Source organism: Pelmatolapia mariae, linkage group LG9 (assembly GCF_036321145.2).
Source record: "Pelmatolapia mariae isolate MD_Pm_ZW linkage group LG9, Pm_UMD_F_2, whole genome shotgun sequence".
Lineage (NCBI taxonomy): Eukaryota > Metazoa > Chordata > Actinopteri > Cichliformes > Cichlidae > Pelmatolapia > Pelmatolapia mariae.
This window is the reverse complement of record NC_086235.1, coordinates 23,208,156-23,231,500: the sequence shown is the minus strand read 5'-3', so window position 1 is coordinate 23,231,500 and position 23,345 is coordinate 23,208,156. Positions and strand designations below refer to the sequence as shown.

The 23,345-nt window shown below is 38.5% G+C and overlaps 1 protein-coding gene across 2 annotated transcripts in view; it reads right to left on the bottom strand.

Moving 5' to 3' along the window:
* tpk1 (thiamin pyrophosphokinase 1) overlaps positions 1–20,593 on the bottom strand; it is an 87,418-nt gene extending 66,825 nt beyond the window's left edge. Inside the window, exons 1-4 of one of the 2 annotated variants that reach the window (XM_063483827.1) lie at positions 20,542–20,593; positions 19,052–19,212; positions 12,288–12,362; positions 2,046–2,115 (exon numbers count right to left, since the gene is read on the bottom strand). In XM_063483827.1, coding sequence (XP_063339897.1) covers positions 2,046–2,115; positions 12,288–12,362; positions 19,052–19,094 — 188 coding nt within the window. In that variant the 5' untranslated portion in view covers positions 19,095–19,212; positions 20,542–20,593. Of the gene's footprint in view, positions 1–2,045; positions 2,116–12,287; positions 12,363–19,051; positions 19,213–19,959; positions 20,505–20,541 lie in introns of those variants that run through there. The other variant, XM_063483829.1, reaches the window with a different exon arrangement.
* Positions 20,594–23,345: the final 2,752 nt, after the last annotated feature.

The following is a 23,345-nucleotide window of genomic DNA, read 5'->3' as shown; positions in this document are numbered from 1 at the left end:
GTCTAAGTGGGGACCACTTAGACAGCGGTCCCCAACCCAAAAAAGGTTGGGGACCGCTGCCCTAAAAGACTGGCAGCTGTAATTGCAGCAAAAGGCGTTTCTACAAAGTATTGACTCAGGGGGCTGAATAATTACGCACACCCCACTTTTCAGTTATTTATTTGTAAAAAATGTTTGGAATCATGTATGATTTTCGTTCCACTGCTCACGTGTACACCACTTTGTATTGGTCGTTCACGTGGAATTCCAATAAAACTGATTCATGTTTGTGGCTGTAATGTGACAAAATGTGGAAAAGTTCAAGGGGGTCGAATACTTTTGCAAGCCACTGTATATATACAAAAAAATATACAAAATACACTGTCTTACTAGCTTATTAGAAATGATAGTTGCTGTTTGAGCATTGTCATTGCAGCATGCAGTTTTTTACCTCACCATGTTTATAGTATTGATCAGATGAAATTGTCTTGCTCAAAACACTTTGTTATAACACTGAACTGAAATGGCAGTTTTGTTGTTTCATATTTGCAGCAGTCATTTGTAACTATAATTTTTTAGCTATTACTGTGGCTGGAAAATAACATTTTATTGGTTTTCTGCTCACATTTGTCCTGATCATGCAGCAGTGCACTGGCCATAAATTAACATTTTTAATCAATCCAACTATACTTTTACTCTTTTTTTTATTTCACTCATTTTTTTCTTGTTCTTAGTCTGTTTTGCAGAGTTACGGATAATCCAGGTAAGCTGTTATTTTTGAATAAATTGCTAGAATTTACAACACTACACACAGCCACTTCATTAGGTACACCTGTTCAGCTACTCATTAAAGCAAATATGCAAACAACCAAACACATCCAAGCATGTCGATATAGTCAAGTGATTCTGAACAAGTAGTTCAGAATGTACTGATTCACACAGATTTTACTGCACATAGCTCTGAAATGGTCTGAAAAAGAGAAAATATGTTACCTTGATATCAACTTAAAGTAGGGACCACGTGTCACAAGATATGCAGAAGAGCATCTATGAATGCACAACACAGCTAACACTGAAGGAGATGGGCTACAGCAGCAGAAGACCACACCTGGTATGCTTTCTGTCAGCTAAGAATAGGAAACTGAGGCTAAAATGTGCATGGGTTCACCAAAATAGATATGACAGAATATTGAAAAAAAAATCACCTGGTCTCAGTGAGTCTCAATTTCTAGTGAAAAATTCAGTTCTGAAAGCAAAAATGGTCCAACCTGGTACTAATAAGCTGTAACTAATAAGGTGGCTGAAAAGTGTGCAATTCATGACCTCGTCCTATAATTCTAACTAGCTTGGCTTTTACCAAACTGACATTTTTATACCTAACAAAAGTGAATAAAGATAAATAAATATGCCCGGGATAACTACATACTTTCAGGCAATAATATTTTAGCTTGAAAATTTAAAAAAATGGTTTAACGTATTTTCTCTTTTCAAGGACTAATATAAGTTTTTCTTGTGAGGAAGTTAATGGGCCTAAAAGATATTAAAGAGATGTCTACAACTTAAAAAGGTTGTTACACTGAAAGAAGAAAAAGAACATGCACGTCGACAGACAAACACACACAACATCCCATTCACACCCTGACAAAACACACGCTTGTGCTCACATGCTGGGTGTTAATGTGAAAGCTTGAACACTTCAGGGACCCAGTGATCCCCAGATCCATCTCTGACCTGACAGCTGTCCTCCATTAGCCTCACACGCACACGCGCACACAAATGCCGCAGCAGAATGCACTCCTAAAATACTCTGTCAGAAACACACATGTGGCACACATACAGGATACATCTGAGCTGGAGAGCAGGCGTAGAGTCATGCACAGAAGTCACAGAAACCAGACACACAGCTGCTGAATTCAAAACACAGCACTCGCAAAAAAATATCTAAACAGCGTGCAATTCCTTTGTGTAATTAAAATTCTCAAAATCATACAAGTAAGCACAAAAACAAAGGCACTTTAGAGAAAGTACATATTAACTAATGCAAATGTGACACGAGGTCGCCTCACCTGTCGCGATCCCCAGCTGTGATGTTATGAAGGTGATTAGCAGCTCCATCAGCACATGCCCTCAAGAGAGCTATAGAAAGAAAGATGCATATTTATCCAGTTTGTTTGAAATAAATGGTGCATATTTCTACAATTTCCTCTAAAGGTGCAACAAGTTTTCTTCAAACCTTTACAAACACATATGTAGTGTCAATCAAGTCTCTTATGGATCGATACCCTGGATACAGTCACTTCAGGATTTCTTGAGTCAATTTTTATATTACCATATATATGCATAACTTTAATTTTTTTTCCCCATACGCCTCATTACCGTAATTAAAAAATGTGCCATTATGAGTGCGAAAATTCTCGACAAAATTAAAATAATTAAGGAGCTTGTATATTTAGATATGCTATCATTAGGAACCAGCTCACACGCGACATCTTTCCACTGTCACTTCTAATAAATCTAATTCACACTCGCTCTTTTTATCACCGAAAAGTTTCAAAATGTGTCAAGTGTTTGTTTTTTTTTTCAAAAAACACATTTATACAAAAAAGGGACTTATATAACATTAACAATGTGTTATTTTTAACAAAGTACTTTGAACGCCAACATCAGCATTCCCAAGGTTTTTTGATAAATGGATTTACTTCAATCATTGCAGAAATGTACAAAGTTTGAATAAGGTCCAAATTATTTAGAAAGAAACCACTTTCTCCCAATGAAAACATTACAAGCGGCGTGTTCCACAGTGCCAGCAAAGCATTATGGTTAAAGCTATTTGACCCTTTAAAAGGGAAAGGCAGCGAAAGAGCACTTATCTTTTTAGCTTTAAGTAACACTCAAATGATGGGATTATTTGCCATTCTTAAAATATTATTCAAGTTGCACTAAATTAGATGCAAACCATTTGCAAATGTATGCTCTCTCTCTCTCTCTCTGCTTCTATTCTATTCAAATTTAACACGCAACCTATTTTTTAAGAGCCCTTTTCTGTTTAGGGCTGCCGTGTTCACACAAGGGAAAACTTCAAAGGATCAGCAAAAGTTTTACTTTCACCTTGTTTAAAACTAACTAAAGCCTGCACCACAGAGACGGGCAACACTCGTGCATTTTTATGTCTCCAAAGCTTTCTTTTCAAGAACTGTGTCCATTCCCCCAACCCAGTACTTTTCATATGCTTGATATAACTCTGTGTTGTGTTTGGAACACGGAACCCCCAAAAGTTTACTTCAGATTTAATGTGAACTTAGAAAAGAAGACATTAGTCTAAATAAAGTGGTATTTAGCGTTTGAATATTACTTTGCATTCCTAGGTGTTTCATTATTAACTAAATAATGCTGAAAAGATGTTTGGCTGTGGTATAAAAAGAAAGGAAAAAAACTCACACTCCTGGGGAAAGACACACTGATTTTCACACATCATACATGCACATACTGAGTGAACTGTGACAAGAAATACAACAGATGTACAACAGTGTCAACTTGAAATAGGTGCTAAAACCGACTTCCATTACTTTTACATACGGCACAACTTTTAACACATCAGCAGCACCGTGGCCCCTAAAAATACGTGAAGGACTTAACAATGTACATCACACCTACATACTGTAAATCACATTCACACGTACGCTAAATTGGACGCAATTAGCGAGATAAAAGGAGAAGAATGATTATTCTCACATTCTGAGTCTAACTCTCCTCACCCATAGCTCTTAAAAAGCGACAACGCAGATGCATTTGCACTGATGTAAATAAGACACTTATACAGAAGGTACTGCTTTTATTCATAACCTCCACCACCTGCTGCCGATGTTTCGCGTCAAGAAATGATTGGAATGTAAATGACTCATTATCTCTGACAGAGAGCAAAGGCTGAGAAACTTTTCAAATGACAACTTCTTGAAAAACAGAAACTTTCCTTTAAGACCGGTGACAGACTGTAAAGCTATCAGTCATTATCTGTGTATAAGTATCTGCACACACACACACAGACACTGAATAATTTTCAGACTTCACACAAATTTGAGAACAGAAACTTCTGTCTGTCAGTCAGTTGTTTTTTTTGCAGCTCTGTCTATATTGCATTCCGTTTAAGCGTACAAACACATGTGGTTACAGTAAATCTAAAAGCCTTACCAACATCAGAAAAATGTTTCAAAATGATGTATTGTCATTTGTAGCAATGATTATTACATGCAATAGCGCGGCTATATTTATTTTACTTGTAGTGATCCGGTAATCTCGACACATTCTCTCTGAGTTGTAAGAAAAAGAGCCGCCAGTCCGTCACTTAGTAACACTTTAGAGCTGGAGACTTCTCCTAGACAATACTTGTTTAGATGTGCAGTACTTCCAGTAGTGTCTAAAAGTCCATTTTAATTTTACAGGACTTTAAAATGCAAATAGAAAATTTTATAAAAGATTGTTTTTACAGTACAACCTCCTGCCTGACTTAAAATAAGGACAGTTTACAGCGATGAGTTATAAAATAAAATAAAATAAAATCATAAAATAATAATAATTGAGCAGTGGTGCAACAGCACAAAACCAAAAGCTATGTATTTGTTAAGCAAGCTAGAAACTACCTGTTGTTAACAAGTGTTAGCATGACTCTGATTCTGCTCAATAGGCGACCAATTAATTTGTTATATTTACAGCCTATTTCGAGTAAATGGGTTAAGAAAGTGTCCTATAACATTTTGCTGCAAATACAATGATTTCTTGGTGAATGATCATCTTGCAAGAGGTGTTTGCAGACACACAGACAGTGATTTGGTGTATTATAGTGAGAATGTTTGCATGTTAAATGTCAACTGATGTAGAGGCCTGAAATATATTCCTCCATAGCATTGCCAGTGGTCAGAAACTTGCTTGAGGAGCATTTATTTGGTCAGACAGTCAGCTGACATGTGCCTGATAATCCCCATTTAAAGACATTTTATACATGATACGGTGTGACCATGCTGAAGTAAACTGAATTAGCATCAGCCCAGGGACCAGGTTGGACCAAATGCCTGTGACTCACCGGCTAATTTTCTATGGTAACCTGTATTTTTTTCCCCCCTAAATTGTCACTGTGAAGGCCTTTGCTTCATTTCTGCATGTCAAACACTCAGAAAGTGAGTTCTCCTGTTTTAACATTGCTATTCTTGACACAAATCCTTTAGAGTCAGAAATGTGCATACAACAGATTTCTCAATGTCCCATTTGTCTTCATCACAGTAAATGGCTCAAGTGGGTAAACCGAACTTGAGAAAGATTATCTCTCCATCTGCACTCTATCCACAGGCAGTAAAATCCAATTACTGCCATTCTTGCACTGAAAATAATAAACTGTTGTTTGAAGAAGACCACAAATACAACAATTAACTCATCTTCTCCTTCACGTCAGGGCATTTGAGCTTAACAAGCTCATTCACATACATACAAACACAGCGGCATGAAAGTTTTGGGCATCCAGAATTTATGTCACTGGTAAACTGATGTCATAATGTTAAATATTAAATATTACTTTCTACATTATTATTTTTATTTTGTATAATTTCAAAGGAAAGAGTGAAGGAGCGCTATGCTAAAGTTCGGGCAGAGTTCAAGCTTTCATAACTTTTACCAAGGTCTCAGACCTTAATTACTCTGTTAAGGCTATGGCTTGTTCAAAAGCTAAAAGGACACAGGATGCAAATTTCAAAGTTATACATAGTGCTTAGACCTTGTCCTATCAATCAGCAGTCATGGGTTCCTCTAAGCAGCTGCCTAGCATTCTGAAAATAATTGATGCCCATAGAGAAAAGACGAAAAATGGGTTTTGGGTAGCCACTTGCTAATTTAATAATCCAGTTAAGAAATAGAAATTAACAAATGTGTGGAGGTCATGCTAAGATCTATAAGAGAACTTTCCAAGAAAATTGCTCACAGGATGAGCAGAATGGCAAATCACTTATTTCTCCAAAAGAGGCCTTGAAGAAGATTTTGAAGCCTCTGTAGTGGTGGTGTAACAATCCTAATTTATCTTGGAAACAGGGTCTGTGGACTGATAAAGTTATAACAGTTTGTTTTTTCTGTACTTTTGAAGCAAAAACACATTTGGATTTTAAGAAAAGGCTGAAGAAGTGGAAGCATATGGATAAATTAATCATCCTTTGAGCTTGTGTTTAGTCCAGTCAGTGGCACAGGAAAGAGTTCATTGGCAGAGCGAAGAATGGATTCAATCAAAATCAGCAAATTTTGTAATCAAATTTCATATTGTCTAAAAATGCTGAAAAAAGGATGAAGAGGATGGCTTCTACAACAGGAAAATCATCCTCTAAAGCCCACCAATCGACTATCTAAAGAGGGGTGACTCTTTAGGTAAGACATGACTGAAAGTCTGTGGCTAGACATCCAAAAAGCAGTGCATCTGGGGACCAAGCATGACACACAACTAGAAGCCTTTTGTAGTGAATAATAATAGAAAATCCTTCAAAAAGGAATCGAAAGACTCTTATCTCTACAAAAAGTGCTTACAAGCTTACCAAAAAGGAAGGTATTGTATATTTGCAATGTGCTGTGAAAAACCATTTGCTTTAAGGCTTTTTGGGTGGGGGGGGTGGGGGGGGGGGAGTTCTTTGCATTTTTTATTATTTCAAACCGTGAAAGCCAGAAATAAAAAAAAAATCTGAAGAAAAAAAAATAAGAACAATTAAAATATTAAAGAATTCCTTTTGGAAATCAGGCCACCTTTGACTCGCTCAGACTCACAGTAAGAAAAATGCTAGGGACCCAAACGTCTGGATGCCACTGTAGATCTCTCATCATTCCTGATGGCAATATGATGTGAGCTGAGTGGGGACAGCAGAAGAAATGAAGAGGAGATGACCTTGTAAATAAACTACTGACTCTAATCCCTCCCTGCAGGCTTCCAAGCCATCCTGACTTGTCATTCACTCTGCACTTCCACACACACGTTACTAAACCTGTAATTTTACCAGGTTTTTGACAAACTGTGATGCTGCTTTAGGTACGATGTGGAAACACCCACATACGCTCATGTGTGACTGTACTATAAATGTATATTTATATATATATATTGTTATATTGTACATACAGCAAGCCTGTATTGATGGGTTTTTGCTAGGAAGATTAATACCTGTCAGGTTGGGGCTTTAGCTTTGTACAGGAGAGGGCAAACGGTCACGACGAGTGGTGAAAAGATTATTATCCTTATTATGATGCCTCGACACCCTCACTTCATCTATCATACCACCTCCCCCCTCCATATTTCACCCTGTCCTCAGATCCACTACGCACCCCACACCTTTCCTCAAATATGATTGATTCCCTGCACAACCATCTCATTTTCTATAACTCAACTCTGATACTTCTTACACTACTCTAGCCTTCCCTTTATTACTCTAGGTGGTAAATTTTCAAATCTTTTTATGCCCATCCGTCTTTGAAAGTCTTGTTGGAATTTTTGGAGCTCAAACCTTGCTAATGGCTTCTCTCTTTGAATTCTCCACATACCTATTAGCTCCATCTGATGTGTTCATAAATGCTTCTTACTGGCAAGGCTGATATTCAGCTTCCTGATGGGTGATGTTCGCAACCTTCAACTTTAGCAAGCTGCTCAACGTCATCAAATGATTGATTGATGCACTTGTAGCCAACTCAGGTCAGTTTTGTTTTGCAGACAGGGTCACCTTCACTGAATCACCTTGATTTGCTAAACTGCTTGTTTGTGTTGCTGTTCAATAAGCAAGTGAGGGATCTCAAAGCAAGTAAATGCGTGACTGAGTGAATGAGTGAGCGGGTGACTGATGATGAGTGAAAGGTTGGGTTGGTGAGATAAGCAGGTTGATCTCACTTCACAACATTACACTTGGCACCAGTAAATGAGTTTCCCCTTTGATCAGCTTTGCGCTCTTGTAGCCTCCATCGCTGCTGTGCTCCCTGCTGCTCTACCTCTCCCACAGGTAATGAGGGGTGGGGGGGGCCCAGGGGCACCAGATCAGAGGACCTGAAAGTGTGTGCATGTTTGTGAGAGACTCCGGATGTTTGTGTATGTAAGGGTGGAGACCTGGCTATGATGCCTCCAGGTGAACAACCATTTGGAGAGTGGCTCGCACTCAGACACGCTCATGCACACGCAGGCATCTGCTTAGCCAAAAACAAAATTAAAAATGCATCGCACATCAAGCATGGGATGATAAACTTGCCACAACTGTGTTTACCATCGAATCATGAGAGATCTGAGAAGCGCCACTCACACACAATCATCATCTTGTCAAAACTTCTTGAAGTCCCAGTGTGCACTGCTGCCAAGACCAAAACTGATCAAAACTCTTTTTGTGTTCAAGAGAGCCTCACAATTTGACATCAAAACCACAGCATTGGTTTTGGCACTTCAGAAAGCACCCAAAATCACTTTTTTCATCAATGTTTTTTTCTAAGTAACACTGTCTTAGCACAACCAAATGCACAAATCATCACATGACACAACCAAGCCGCATCATGTTTTCAGCTGCTGCCAAATGGTGCACTTGCTCTGTTTGATGATTTTTATGATTCTTGCGCCCGTCATACAGCAGAGAACTGAACGTGATAACTAACAAAATTGTCACCTTGCAGCTGTGTGCCCCACCAGGTGAGGCTGCAGTTTAAACACATGTCAGTCAGTCTAATGACTTACATAGTCAAGACCCTGAAGCTACCTATTAGATGGACACCAAAGATTAGTGTCAGCATCTTCTCCTAGGTTACAGAAGGACAGAGTGCAGTGAAGATGCGGTCATTGCTATACTATTTAATCCCTCTATTTGTGTTACATTTTCCAGTAATTAAAAAACTCTGGCCATCAAAATGTAATCAGATTTAAAAGTGTGAAGAAAATTCTCTCAAGACATTCAACAGATTAATGAGAATTTAATGGGATAGACAGCTTTTTGGGAGATATATATATATGCACTCATATGTATATTTTTTCTTTATACAATTATATAGAACTAGAGAATATACAAATATTGTTTCTAATGTTGTTTTGTTATGCATTTACCTAATCACCTTATCTTCTCCCTCAAGAACCCCCCCCCCACCCAAAAAAAAAAGAAACAAAAAGAAAAGAAAAGCAATCTTCATCATGTTGGGTAGCAGGCAGGTTTTGGTGTGAAATCTCATCAGGAAGATTGGTTTGTCTTGTGTTATTAAACACTTTTCACAGGTTCTCTTATGCAAAGGCAAAAATCAAGCGAGCAACATATTTCTTACTATACAGCTGCTGTGCGATGGATAAAGCCGAGGTGCCTCTTGGGTTTTTGCTAAGTTGATAAGAATATCAAAGCCGCGTTCATTAAAATTCCACCTGAAGTGGTTTTAATCACACGTTTGCCTTCAAAGTTATTTTGTTTACTAACCTTCCTCCATGACTGCGTAAGTTTGCTAATTACATTATTTCATATATTAGCGTACAGTTTTATTGTATTTTCAGGTGATCATCAAAACTGAGGGAAAACAAGTGATCCAGCTCAAATAAATGAGAATTTTAAAGTTATTCTAGTTCATAGCGGTGCTGTTTTTGATCAGTGATTAAAAAGAAAAATAAATAAATAAATAAACAAAGCTATAGGATGTAGGTTATCATGACACTGCCTGGTTTATATATTTAATACATCACAGTCAGCTAGCATAACTCTGTGCATCAATGCATCTAATAAGCAACACCTTAGGGAGTCTGAAGCTCTACTTTTGTTCAAAAATCTATTTTTAATCTATTTTTAATCTTTTAACAACTAGTCTTACACACATATTTTCTGAGTTTCTTTTTGTTTTATACTCTGATAAAGTGACTCAGACTATTCATGGAGTCCCTGCATGTCCCCTAGTTACCACAAGAAAGTGGCTGGAATCTAAGAGATTTCCTTGGTCCATAAACTGCCAGTAAACTTGTGACCAGCAGGTTGCTGATGTGAAAGTGACTGAGCACAATTCTACTCATCTTCGACAACAACGATCAAAATGCCCTTGGCCATAACTGCTTTTCTGAGTGTGCTAAAGTGGAGCCATTCAGCGAGCTTGTATTGTGCAACCACTCTATGTTTGAATAGGATTGTACAGCCCATTCTGCATTAAATTTTCTGCCCTTTTCACAGAAGTTTGAGTTATTTGCAAACTTTATATGTGTAAGCAAGATTTTCACAGGAGTGAGAAAACCTTTAGGGTGATATACAATGGCAGCTCCCTAAGTGAATGGCCTTTTAGAATTTCACATTTGACAATGCTCTGTACTCATACTAACATCTTGTCATTGATGAAAAACACCACAGGATTCACGTACTCACATTGCAGGCCTAGTGATAGACTGGCGACCAGTCTAGGGTGTACCTGCCTTTCACCCATTTCTTTGTAATTTAGAGTCTGGACTGTACAGACAAATACCCAGAGCTTATTTGCCTTTTAATAAGCATGTATAACCTACAGGGTAAGGCTCTGGCTGTATGTGTACGTATGCACCAAGCAACACTTCAGAGTATCTAGCCTACTTGGAGTTTCCAAGTGGTATCCTGGTCTTTGGTTATGAGTATGTAGTTGGGAAATACTTATTTATTCCTCTGCTGACTTTCTATGTTTGCTCACTTCCAAAGACACGATCTCTAATTTTTACTGTAGTTTAATTTTAATGGAGACATATGGAATATCAACCGAGAATCCAGGGGAAAAAAATACATTACATATAAGTTATAAATTGATTTGCATGTGACTGAAAAAAAGATTTTATCCCCAAGAAAAACAAGACTTAGTATTTGGTGGAAAACCCTTTGTTGGCGAACAAATGTGAGATGTTTCTTGCAGTTGGTAACTGTCTCAATTTCAGGATGGATTTAGGCCCACTCCTCTTTGCAGAATTTCTCTAAATCTTTTAGGTTTCTTGGCTGCTGCTTGGCAATTTGAAGTTCTTGGTATCTCCACAGGTTTTCTATAGGACTGATGTCTGGAGACTGGCTAGGCCACTCTATGATCTAATTGCACTTCTTTAGTCACTCCTTTGTTGTGTGGCTTTTGGGTCATTGTAAAGTTTGATTTAGACTTCTAAGGGAAATTTACATCCTGACTTGCATAGTAACCAGAAACTCCTGCCATCCCTACACTGCAATCATCCACCCCATTCAAGACAAGGAATCCGTTGACCTGATATGTAGTTACATTTTATCAGAGGAGCACTTCAGGTTACGTAGAAGGTTGAAGCATACAGTTAAAATTGGGGATTGTGCTCTTTGAGTCATACTTGGCATTTCTCCTGCTCCAAAGACTTCTAGAGCAGGGGGGACTTGCAGGTGCTGTAAGTTTCAATCCATTAGCATAGTGTATGATCAGTGATGTTCTTGGTGACTCTGGTCCCAACTGCTTTCAAGCTCTGCCTGTTTTGGGCTGATCTACCACCTCTATGCAAGATCTTGCATAGAGCACCAGACAAAAATCCATGCCAGAGTCCAAGGCATTATCAAGCCAGCCACCAAATTTGAGGGCTCCACCAGACCAAGCTAGACACCATCACAAGGTTAGGCAGGTGTTGTGGCTGATGCGCATATGTTCTTGTTTGACCACAGGTATTTGAGAAATGACAGCCATTGTAGTACTTAGCGATAGTGAGCATAATAGTCTTCAGCTCAAGTAAGTTATACGCTAAAGTCTGTATTGGTTTTCTGCTCTCAAGTTACCCTCTGTGTGTCTGAAGAGCACAGCCCCACTCTCATGCAAACAGACAGTGACAAAGAGAGGCGAGAACAGCAGACACAAAAGCAGTCAGACACAAATCAACACTCACAGCTGGGTTACAAGTGACATCCCTTGCCTGTATCCGTGCTCCTTACTATCAGACATAATTACTTCCAGAAATTCCATTACTGGAATTAACAATAGTTTAATTTATTTTTGAATAATTTACTGTCCATCAGTCAATTCATAATGGAAATAACCTTTTTTTAAAAACAAATTTTGTTTTGATTGTAATAACTGTTCAACTCATTTAGCTAAAGAAGTAATCAAAAAAATAAAGAAAATGGTACCAATGCAGAAAGCAGAAAGGAAAAGGTAGGCAGAGAGTGGGGAAGGAGCACTTTCAGTGACATGGCAGAGTGAAGGCTACACAGACTAGAGAGCACAGTATGACAAAAAACAACTGGGGAATACGTGTTCGGTGCAAATCAATGCAAATGTGATATAAGTGCTGTAAAAGGGGCTTGTCTGTTGTCTGATCTATATTTTTTGATGTGTGAGAAATGTACCTTTACTCCAGAGGATATGTAGGTGGTCCTTATCCAGCGGCTGGTTCAGTATGATCAGACAGATCCTCTGTTTGCCTGAAAGGAACAGACACAAGGAAAAGGGGAAATGTGTAAATAATAAACAATCAGATAGAAAACACAGACGACTGATGGAGCATAATCAGTAACACGTAGCAAAATGGCAACGCTTGAACATGTCATTACTTGCATGTTCAAAATAATACCTTTAAATCCAGACTGGAGACTACTGTTTGTGGCATGGAATATATTAAAAAAAAGAATAAAAAACAAAGCAGCAATAACAAGGTTATTATAAGGCTCTACAAAGGAAAGAAGAAAATAAGAGAGAAGATTAAAAAATGAATTCATTTCAAGCAAGTCTTGGTTTCTTGAGAGATCAAAATTGGTTCCCACTCGATCCAATTAAGCTGCAAAGGGTTTGTTTGCAACAGCAGAAGATAACAAAACCTAACACCACTATGGACAGTGTGCATCCAGCTCAGACAGTGATTTCCCTTGATTATAGTGCCTTTAATCTCCTTAATCAGGGTCACAATCAGTGTCTGGATACCTACCATTTGTTAAAGAAAAATAAAGAAAATCAGTACCCACACTTGCACGCGTTTCATTTTTTTGCCATTTAAAATCTTTAACCTTAGTTACATATCATACATGAAAACAAAGCTAAACCTTTTCTGTCATCCTCATCTCTCTTTCTTATCAGTGTACCTCTACGTTTCTTTGTCAAAGTCGCTCTCATGGTGCTGCTTTTCATAAACCCATTTCTTCCCTGAAGCTCCCATCAATCTTGCTTTTAGCTTTTCTTTGCTCTGTTGCTAATGCAGATCCCCTGACTAATACTTTAGAATTGTCATTTATCTATCTGCAGGAAATGGGAAAAAAGGGAAACATTCATTGACAAAGTAAAAACAGAGCTGCTAGAAAAGCTTTAATGGACCAAAGACTAAAGCACAACCTTTCTTCCCCTCACCATCGCACTTTTCATGCTCGTTTATCTTTCGCTCTCATGTCTGCTCTTATAAATGATTTCCCATCAATGTTTAAAGCTTTCTTTTATAACAAAGCCAAAATGCTATCTGCAACTTGAAACACCACCTTGCGATGACTCTCTCCTAAAGCAAATTTATGTAAATTCCATAACTGCGAAACAAGAAATATCCAGTAAAGCCTGTATCCCTCCCAGTTTCCCCAGTATGGAGGAAAAAATGCAAAAGCATAGAAAGAAAGAAAAGAATATACTTCAGGTTTCATCATCAACTTCTCACAGCAAAATGTGCATCACCTGGGAAAAAAAGCTCTTTTTCGGGGGGGATTTTGGACCCTCAGGTGTAAAAAGTGCATTTAGGCTTGGCTGAGAAAGTGTGGAGAAATAAAATGTCCTTTGGGTTTGTGACTTTGTTGCAGCAGTGGGCTTGATGTTGTTAAAAAGTTCACATCACTAGAAGGTCATTTCCAATCCAAAAGCCAAACCCCAGCCGGCTATGGTAAAAAGTCGAGGAAAGGAAGAGAGGATAAAGAGGCGACACAAAGGAGGGGGAAAAGAGAGGACGATGCACGGGCGGGGGTAGGTGAGGTGGAGAAAGAGGAGGAGAAGATTTGTCAGTCTTGTCTCTTAATTGGCTGGAGGTGTACAGAGAACAAAAGGCAAACTCAACCAGCCGTGACTTTTCAGATAACCCTTCGACACACAAACACTCACCTTCCCACCCCACCCCCCACACACAAACAGACACACACAAGAGGAGGCGCGTGGCCTTTCCTGCACTCCGTTTCAAAGAAATGTCACCTTGGGATTCTCTTAAAAGTGCCAGACAGCATAAATACTACAAACACGCGTGCACGCGCGCATACACGTACAGAGTATCCAAAACACATAAGCTAGCACAAAGATATTCCAGAAATAGGTATTTATAATTAAAATGATGAAATTTAAAAGGCTAACTGTGCACACTAGGGATTTTAAAATGCAGACATCCAGGGGCTGTTCTTATATCCTCCTCAGAGAGTCTAGATAAGCATTTCCTCCAAGAGATTAAACTAAGGAAGCCATATAAATATATTTTAAAAGTGTATCGCTATGCTGTGCACTTGGTTAAAAAAAAAAAAAAAGGGTATGATGCTGGGAATCTCAGGCACATCTTTCACCTTTAATAGCAAGTGACAAATTTATCCACAAAATTATAACACCGGGGGTGTATGTGATTTGGTTGCTTCTGCATCATTCTGCAGATTATTTGCACACCCAGAGAAATCTCTAGCCTAAATCTTGGATTTGTACAGTGAGCAAATGCAACATTGCAGCCTGTAACGCTTATCTAACATGCTTGAGTAAACATTTGTTTCAATGAATGCTTCAAAACTGCTGATAGCTTCCTGACATGAGTGAGTGTCTCTTGACTGTCGGTCTCTGTGCGTTAGTGATTTTCAAGCAGTACACAAATAGAAAATCAACAGCAGTTCTGTCTTCCTGCGTTGCACAAATAATGCACGTGTGCGAGAATGTCAAGTATATACAAACATACCCTGTGCACACAAGCATGCAGCAAAAGTACGCCTCTGCAGTTGAACAAGATGATTGTAGTGCTTTAGACAACAATAAATGAGATGTGACTCAAATGTGCTTTAATGTAATAAATATTTTGATAAAATATGCTAGATAATTCATTCGAGACCATCGCAAGTTGAAAGAGTGCCTTCAAATTATTTATTTTGTATGTCAATGGCAAAACTACAAACTGGGTCAGTTTAATGGAGAGAAACAGCAAGTACGTGCTGAGAGGCAGAAAGCTGCGAATATGCACTCATTGCCCACTATATTACCTTCTTAACATGAATATTGAATCAGTTAATCAAGTCAGTCATTCAAGAGGACCTGCTGAAGTTCAAACTGAACATCAGAATGAAAAAGAAAGGTGACTAAAGGGAGTTTGGACAGTAGAAGATTAGAAAAACACTGCCTGGTCTGGGTCTGATGAGACACCCGATCACTCCTCAGTAACACCACAGACTTGTGTTGTTGCCGACCAAGTCCAACCCATAATAACCAGTGTATACCGATCTTCTGATGGATGCTTCCAACAGGATAAGACATCCTGTCACAAAACTCAACTCTACTCAAATGGCCTCCACAATCATCAAACCTCAGTCGAATAGAGCACCTAAGGGATGTGGTGGAACGGGAGATTGACATCATGGATGACAAATCTGAAAAATTAAAGCATTTCTGAATCCAAAAGGGTGTCCAATCTGGTACTAGTGAGGTGTACCTAATGAACTGGGTTGTGAGTGCACAGCACTTTATCATAAGGCACTTTTAAAACAACTTCTGTAAATATCATAATTGTTGTTTTCAATCATACTCAAGTCAATTAAAGTTAACTTACTAATTACTTTAGCTCAATTGAGTACAAGCTTGACATTGTGATTATATTTTATGATCTGATTTAAATTCCTATATTTAGCTCACTCTCAATACAACTGAGAGACAAACTATAAGCATGCAGCTTAATCGTAACATTAGCATTAATAAATGCTCAGCCTAGAGCCAACACAGTAACTGATGAACAGAGGCAAGCAAACAAGTTTTTTGTTGTTGTTGTTGCTTTATTTGATTAATATCGGCCTATTTATAGCAAACTGTAGCTTCGTTAAACTGTAAATTAAGTTCCCATTTTCAGTTAAACCTTCATTGCCTTCTGTTTCTTACTTTATTGCTAAGAATTTCACGCTCATACAAAATAAACGCAGTAGCGCTTTTTTGAAAACAGTTCTTGACATCCCAGCTTGTTTTTCTTAGTCCACGTTCTTGTTTGGTGATGCATTTTTCACATTCCACTCTATGAACTGTGAGGCATACACAAGAAGAGAGATCAGCAGTATAGCTATCCAAACGGTGGCAGGTTGAAGCAGAGTGGTTATAAAAAAATGACAACACTTCAAGAAATGACTCCAAGAATGCAACAAATGCCACAGAGCACCAAGACTGATTAAAAGGACAATTTTTCTAGGACTCAGACCTCAGATTCATCTATATCTTATCAGTAAAACTACACACAGTGTGTACCTATGATAGTTAGATGCCAAATAATCCAGAAAAGATGAGAAAAGCCAGACCTCAGACAGTGCTCAGCATACTGTGGATTTAACATTTTATCATATCTTTCATATCTTTCTGTGGAAGAATAATATTTCTAACCTGGGTCAAAACTCCACCACAATTTTAATTTTCATAAAATGTATTAACTCACCACCAATGACCCGAAATATACTCTTCTACTCCATTATGTTATACGTTGCTTTATAAAGTAATCGGTGGTTCACTGAAACAGATGCAGCAAACATTTATTGAAACACAGTACATAAGGTGAATACAACTCAAACTAACTTGAAAGTTGATATTTGGCATGATGACTTTTATTCTTCAAAACAGCCTGAACTCTCTTAGGCAAGCTTTCTTCTTTAAGTAGTCTTCGTGAATCTTTCTCCAGGCTTCTTGAAGGTCGTTTCAAAAGGCTTTTATTCTGCTCTGTCAAGGTGATCCCACACTGCTCCAATAATTTTGAGGTCCCGGCTTCTACATAACATATTTTCCATTGGGTATTGTATGTTATCTGACTGTACTTCCCTGCGTTCACATTTCCATGTGTTTTGACAAGATCTTCAACACTACTGATTGAAATGCAGCTCAAACCATGACAGAGCCATGACAATTCTTAATTTTGGCTTTCAGTTGTTCAGTTTCCTCAAACTTTTTAAGAGCAAACTGCACACCATGTTGTAATATACCAAATTTATGTTTAATAGCTTTTTGGAATTCACCTTGTTAAGGCAAAAATATTATTTTATGTCTGTCAAACTGAGTTATCTTTGGCATTTTTCATGGACTGAACTAAACAAATGGAAACAAATGTGTGTGTTCTGTGTAGACACAACACTGATTCATCCTTTAGGTAGGTAACAAAAAAAATGGCTGGCTCCTTGGATGCAAAACATGAAGAAATGAGGGGAACCCTCTTAACTTTTGCACAGTACCAAACTTTTGCAAAGCTTATTTTCCATTTCTGTTCATGTGGTCAGTAGGGATGGGTATCGTTCAGGTTTTATCCAATACCTGTGCCAAATCGGTACTTTTGAAACGGTGCCGGTGCTTAAACGGTGCTCGAACCGGTGCTTAAAGAATGGAGAACACAAACTTTGTCCAAACACCTCTTATGTTTTTATGTTTAGCAGTCTCTTTTTTTCTGCAAAATGATAAGCACCATCCAGCCCCACGCACGGGGCTAGCCACGCTAACTCGCTAATGGAGATTTACCACACCCGCAGTAGATGTGCTCGGTGTGAGGTCTTGCAGCAAGCTATCAACGGTGCATTTCTCGGCTTTTAAAAAAACGCTATGCGTCGCCAGGTGTTTCATCAGACTCGAGGTGTTACCTCCTTTGCACAGTATCACCTTAAAGCACTTGTTGCAGGCTGATGAGTTTGCAGCAGTACAGCCAGACTTTTGACTGCTTTGCCTTGGGCATTTTTAATCTGTAGCTCTGCTCTAAAAGAACGTACGTACCTGGGCCCGCCTGCCTGTAAAATGATTAGCTAGAATCCAAAGTGTATGACATCTCAGGAAAAAAAAAAAGCACTGAAATAAAGCACCGAAATGTGCGCTGGTTTTCGGTCTGGTTACTACCGTTATGTCAGAACCGGTACCCATCCCTAGTGGTCAGTAAGGTGGATTATTCTACTTTGTGTTCCTACTTAGGTCAAAGCACAGTATTAAAAGTGGAATTCACAGTAGAGCTGTTGCAGCTGACTGCATTAGATTTTAGCTAATAAAATGAGTACAGTTGTCAGGAATTACATGGAACCAATAAATGTAACTCGAGCCTGAGGAAAGTACAAGTGTCTGCTGTCTGTTCTACAGGCCAAACTGTTGTACGATCCCGTTGACCTTTACAGGTCTGGTAATAACCTGCCCTTCGGCTCACATCAGCTTTCCTTCCTCGAAGCTCATACCACCAGAGAGCTCACATAAACCTTGACCTGAGAGCAGTGGCTAAAGGCAGATATAACCAGCTTCCTTCTCAGGTCTGTAGGGCAGCCAGCCATCTGGAGAGTTTCTTTTTTAGGAGCATCACTGGGTACAGAATATGTCAGAGTATCATTAGGGTAATGAATTCTATTGTAACGTGTTAGCTTGCCTTTGGAAATGAGATAATAAATTTGCTATGTACTGAACTTAGACACATTTAATATGGATCTAAAATGTTTTGTTGGAACAAGGAGAATTTATGTGATGTCAGGCATTTCATTCAGACGCAAAAAAGATTATTAGATTTTAGAAAGATCAAACTTAATTAAACCACCCCTTTAAAGCAAAAACATCAAAAACCCCTTTCAGCAAAAGAGAAGGGAAGGCATGTCTTATACATATGTACACTGTTGTCATGAAAGTGCAAGTGATTTGTTTTTGAGTTCTAATTCCCCAAAGACCGTGTGTCGGAGTGAGTGGGAGAAGCAGAGGGAGGAAGACAAGTGTGACAGTGATGCGAGTAAGCGTGAATTTTGATCAGATGCATTGAGATCCTCTGTGTTTGGGTGGGTGCCCCACACAAGAGTATAGTTTGTGTATGACAAAACAACAACAACTGAAAAAAAAAGAAGACATATGCATCTATGCATGAACCTTCAGATTTGATTGATTGTGTGCATGTGTTTTTCTGGTGAGGGAATGTGAGTTCGAAAGGCAATACCTGAGGGCAGCAGGCAGTCCAAAGGTGTCATCTTTTCATCCATGGCTAGGATCCACAGGAGCCCGTCTTCAATCAGTCCACTCACTTGGACTTGAGGAGAACAGGGCAGATGTTGTTGCTATTCTTCTTTTTGTCCGTCTGTTTTCTACTTTTATTCTTTGCTTGTAAGCCGACAAAGAAAGAAAGTCATTTAAATGTCTACCTCTGACCAGGCTGAACTATTAATTCTCCCTAAAACAAGCAAACTGATTAAAAAACACGAACATGGAAGCTATGCAACTGCAAGGTTTACACACACACGTTTCAAGACACAATACCGACACAACAGGGTTGCAATTAATGATTATTTTTCTTTGCTAATATATCTGTCTTCTTTGACTGATGGGTCATGTAGACTTGGCTGAAAATGTAAAAACCCATTGTGAAAATTTTCAGCAAAGTCTTCTTGTTTATGTCAATAATCTTCTGGTTTAACAACAATGACAAACTGATGTGATGATTTTTTTTTAATTTACTTGCTGATTAAATTAATCAATTAATCAAACACAATACCTGTGAAAAACATAACACCATCTGTATACTAAAGAGGAACTAAACTTAAAAATGGAGCCCAGGTAGTTAATGATTGACTAATCTGTTAACAGAAATCTTAACACCCAACCTTTTTTCTCAAATGTGTGGCTCTTGTATATCTGATGTGACAGCAAACTAAATATCTTTTGGGCAGGCTGGAATGTTTGAAGGTCATGATATATGACAGATTCATTAAAGGAAGATTAAAAGCTGTGACTCTGTAAACTGTACTTTATATGAAAAAATAAAGTAACAACCCTGTAGATAACCAGGGCATATAAAAGACCAAAAAGGCTAAATACTCCTAAAAGCACTAAAACAAATATATACTTCACCTGAATCTGGTCACCTTCCAGCTTTAGCAACCAAAGCAGAGCAAACTATGAAAAAAAAACCCAAGTGCAGCAGGGTTTAATGATCATTATAGTACTTTGAACTCAGCTGAACCTTTAGCAGCTAGCCCTCGATAATGATCAGACCCTCCCCTCACGGTGGACTCTAAAAGATATAGTGCAGGCAGTTTTTTATTTTCACGAGCTAAAATGGATTTGTTGTTTAATAATGGGCAGTTTTCGTGTCCTTCTCCCTCATTTTTCTCTCTCTTTAATACTCCACACACACTCTGGACTGAATGAAAGTACACTGCATCGTCTCGTTACCTCTTTAATAGTAACCGACAAAGAAAATTAGCTCTTGTCACACATTAACACAGCCCTTCTCTTAAGTGCTCGACCTAAAGATCGTTCATTCATTTTCACGAGCATTTCTCCCACTTCACGTGCAACACGTGACGAAGAGAAGTCCTCCCGTCACAGACACAACAGTCCGACTTCAACAAAAGCGACACATAAACACTCTAACTTCACACTGTGAAGCTGTCAGCGATTTACTTTGAAAGAAATCCTTTATACACTCACAGACTTAAGCCGCTTCCGCCATTGATGGAGTAAACAGTCAACGAGAGGGAAGGATGCGTGCAGAGAGGGGAATGAACAGCGGCTCGAGTTTGTTATGGTGACCCCTAGAGGCCAAGCGTGAAAATGGCGCTTCTTTGTGCTCTCAAATGGGAATTCTCCAAGGTAGTCCCAGGGTTTCTTAAGGAAACCTGAATAATTATAAATAATTTAACCTGACAGTTTGATTTATTTCTTTTTTCATTTTTTTTTACTATATAAGAGGAAATAACTGCTGTTCTCTCTCCTTTAAGTTTACCTGCACTATCCATGCTATAAGGACAGCGAAAAGATGTCAAATTTAATAACTACGCAACAAAACAGCTGTGTTTTTCATTAAAGATTGCAAAACAAATCACATTCAAAAGCTTGCTGTGCTGTCATATTGTGTTTACATGTGGCGTTATATGTAAAATTTAAAAATGTTAAAATGTCGGGGACCCCTGAAGCAAATCTGCACTATTGTCAACGACCCGTGCTTTAGTTTAATGAAGCATTAATAGCCTGGGTTTTTTTTGGCTGTTAAGGTTTCTTAAACATGTAGATTTATTGGTTTAGTGGTGAAGTAGGTCAGGGTAATTGAAATAATGCTTCAACATTAATTTATAGCACCCAGTTACACCCACACCCTATCACTTAGCTTTCCCTCTGCTGTTCTCGTAGACAGGGGCACCAAATCTCACACTTGCTGTACAGAAAAAATGCACAAGCAAAACACAGAAAGGTAAACACACAAAACAAGCACACATACACACACGAATGCGAGCAATAGACTAATGGTGTATGCCTCAGATATCTCCAGACAGCAGTAGAAGCACTGTAAAGTGAGCAACCAAATCTTCCTCAAGGTGAAGCCACTCCAGAGGCTCGTTAAAACAAACGTTGTCTCATCAATCAGCAGTTGTTCTGTCTCCCTGACACGCCGCACATGCAATGTACACACTCGCAGTTTTGCACAGACATGTATGTGTAAGTCACACACACGTGCACACATGTGCTACGGGAAGTCATTCATTCTGTGGGCATGCATTATAAATGCATCTATGAATAAATTCCTGGCTCAGTGCATTCTTCATTGGAAAGGATTTCTTTTACAAGCCTACACCCACTGAATGTTTGATCAGATTTCTCTTTCACAGTGCATCCATCCAACCAATCCGCCCCGTTCTTGGACATCAGTCTTTCCAATATTTACTACTATTTCCCTTCCTTTCTCGTTTCGCATTTTTTTTCTGTTTAAACTTTTTTTTTGACCCTACACTTCCCCCTCTGAAACACTTTTACTGCTTAGAATTCCCTGGTATTTTTTTTAAGCTTGACTATTTGTAGGTAGTAACAAAAAGTGGGTCAGTGGTGAACTAGATAAAGATGACAATGCAGCCACTTTCTCATGAGCAGTTGAGGTGCGCGGCTATAATGAAACAGGTGATTGATGGACGCTGAATATTTAACAGCTGACGCTACACTGACAACTTTTCTGTCAGTCATTAGAAACTCAGGTTGTGAAGAAGGCAGGGATTGCATTCTTTAAAGTTTATTTCAAAGTTGACTGCCAATCTCAGGATTTCCAGTGATGGCAAATAAATCTGTTTTTTTCTGGATTTGGAAGAAACGTTTAATGCAATGGCCTCCTTTGTATTGTACATATTGTAAATATTGAGAAGCTCCGCCTGCATTTTAAGAAAATTCATGAAACATTTTTAAATGAGCAAACACTCCATTCAGTGACTACAGTTTAAAATGACATACTTAAACAGCACAAAGAAAATTAGCTCCATCTATAATTTATACAACAGAAATATGAACAGATGTATTCTTCTGAGTACCCTCATCATTTTATCTCTTGGTTTCCTTGTACGTCTTGTTTCATATACAATATTTAATAAGATTTTTAATCTAGACTTCAACCAGTCCATTCTGTAACCCTCAATTTCTTCTTTTTGAAGCATTCCTTGGTAAATGTGCCAGTGCTTGTAGGATCATTATTCTGCTGAAAAGGTCTCCTTCCAGCTCAGCATTAGCTCTTGGACAGATGGCCTCACATTATCTTCACACACTTTTTGATACAATGAAAAATTCATTATTGAGCCAATGACAGCAAGCTGCCCAGTCCCTGAGGCAGTAATGCAACCCTGAAACATAAAATTTCCACCACCATGCTTAACAGTTGGTGTAAGCTATATTTGGCTTGCAACACACTTTTCTATTGTTAGTGTGGCTAAACACACTGTTTAGAGCACATTATTCCAAAGACCCTGCTTTTGTTCATTAGCAAACTAACTGCATTCCCCAGTAGTTTAATGCCTACAGCTGCACAACTGACCTAAACATCCTCTAATGAAAATTTGGGTTTCTTGGAGAATTATGTTGCGTCTGACAGGAAGCTCTTTGAGTTAATTTGCTGGGACAGCCATTCTTTGGCAAACTGGCATTTGCTTAAAATTGAGACCTCTTGTAGATCTTTTTTTTATTGTAGAAAAATATCTTTTGAAATCTCTTACTTGTCCCAGAGGGTTATTTAGCTCTTGGTATGATGGCAACCAATTTTCAATACTTAAGAGAATGACTTAAGTAAGACAGATTTCACATGCAGCTCCCGACCGATGTCCCTGCTATTCTGAAGTTTTACACATCAAAACACTCAAAAATAATAATAACCCAGTCCTTCACAAATCTTGAAATTAGGTAAATACAATCACAGATTAACTATATTGCTTGTTTGAATGTGTTTAGGAGGAAAGACAGATCTTAGAGAAGCGATTGTTACT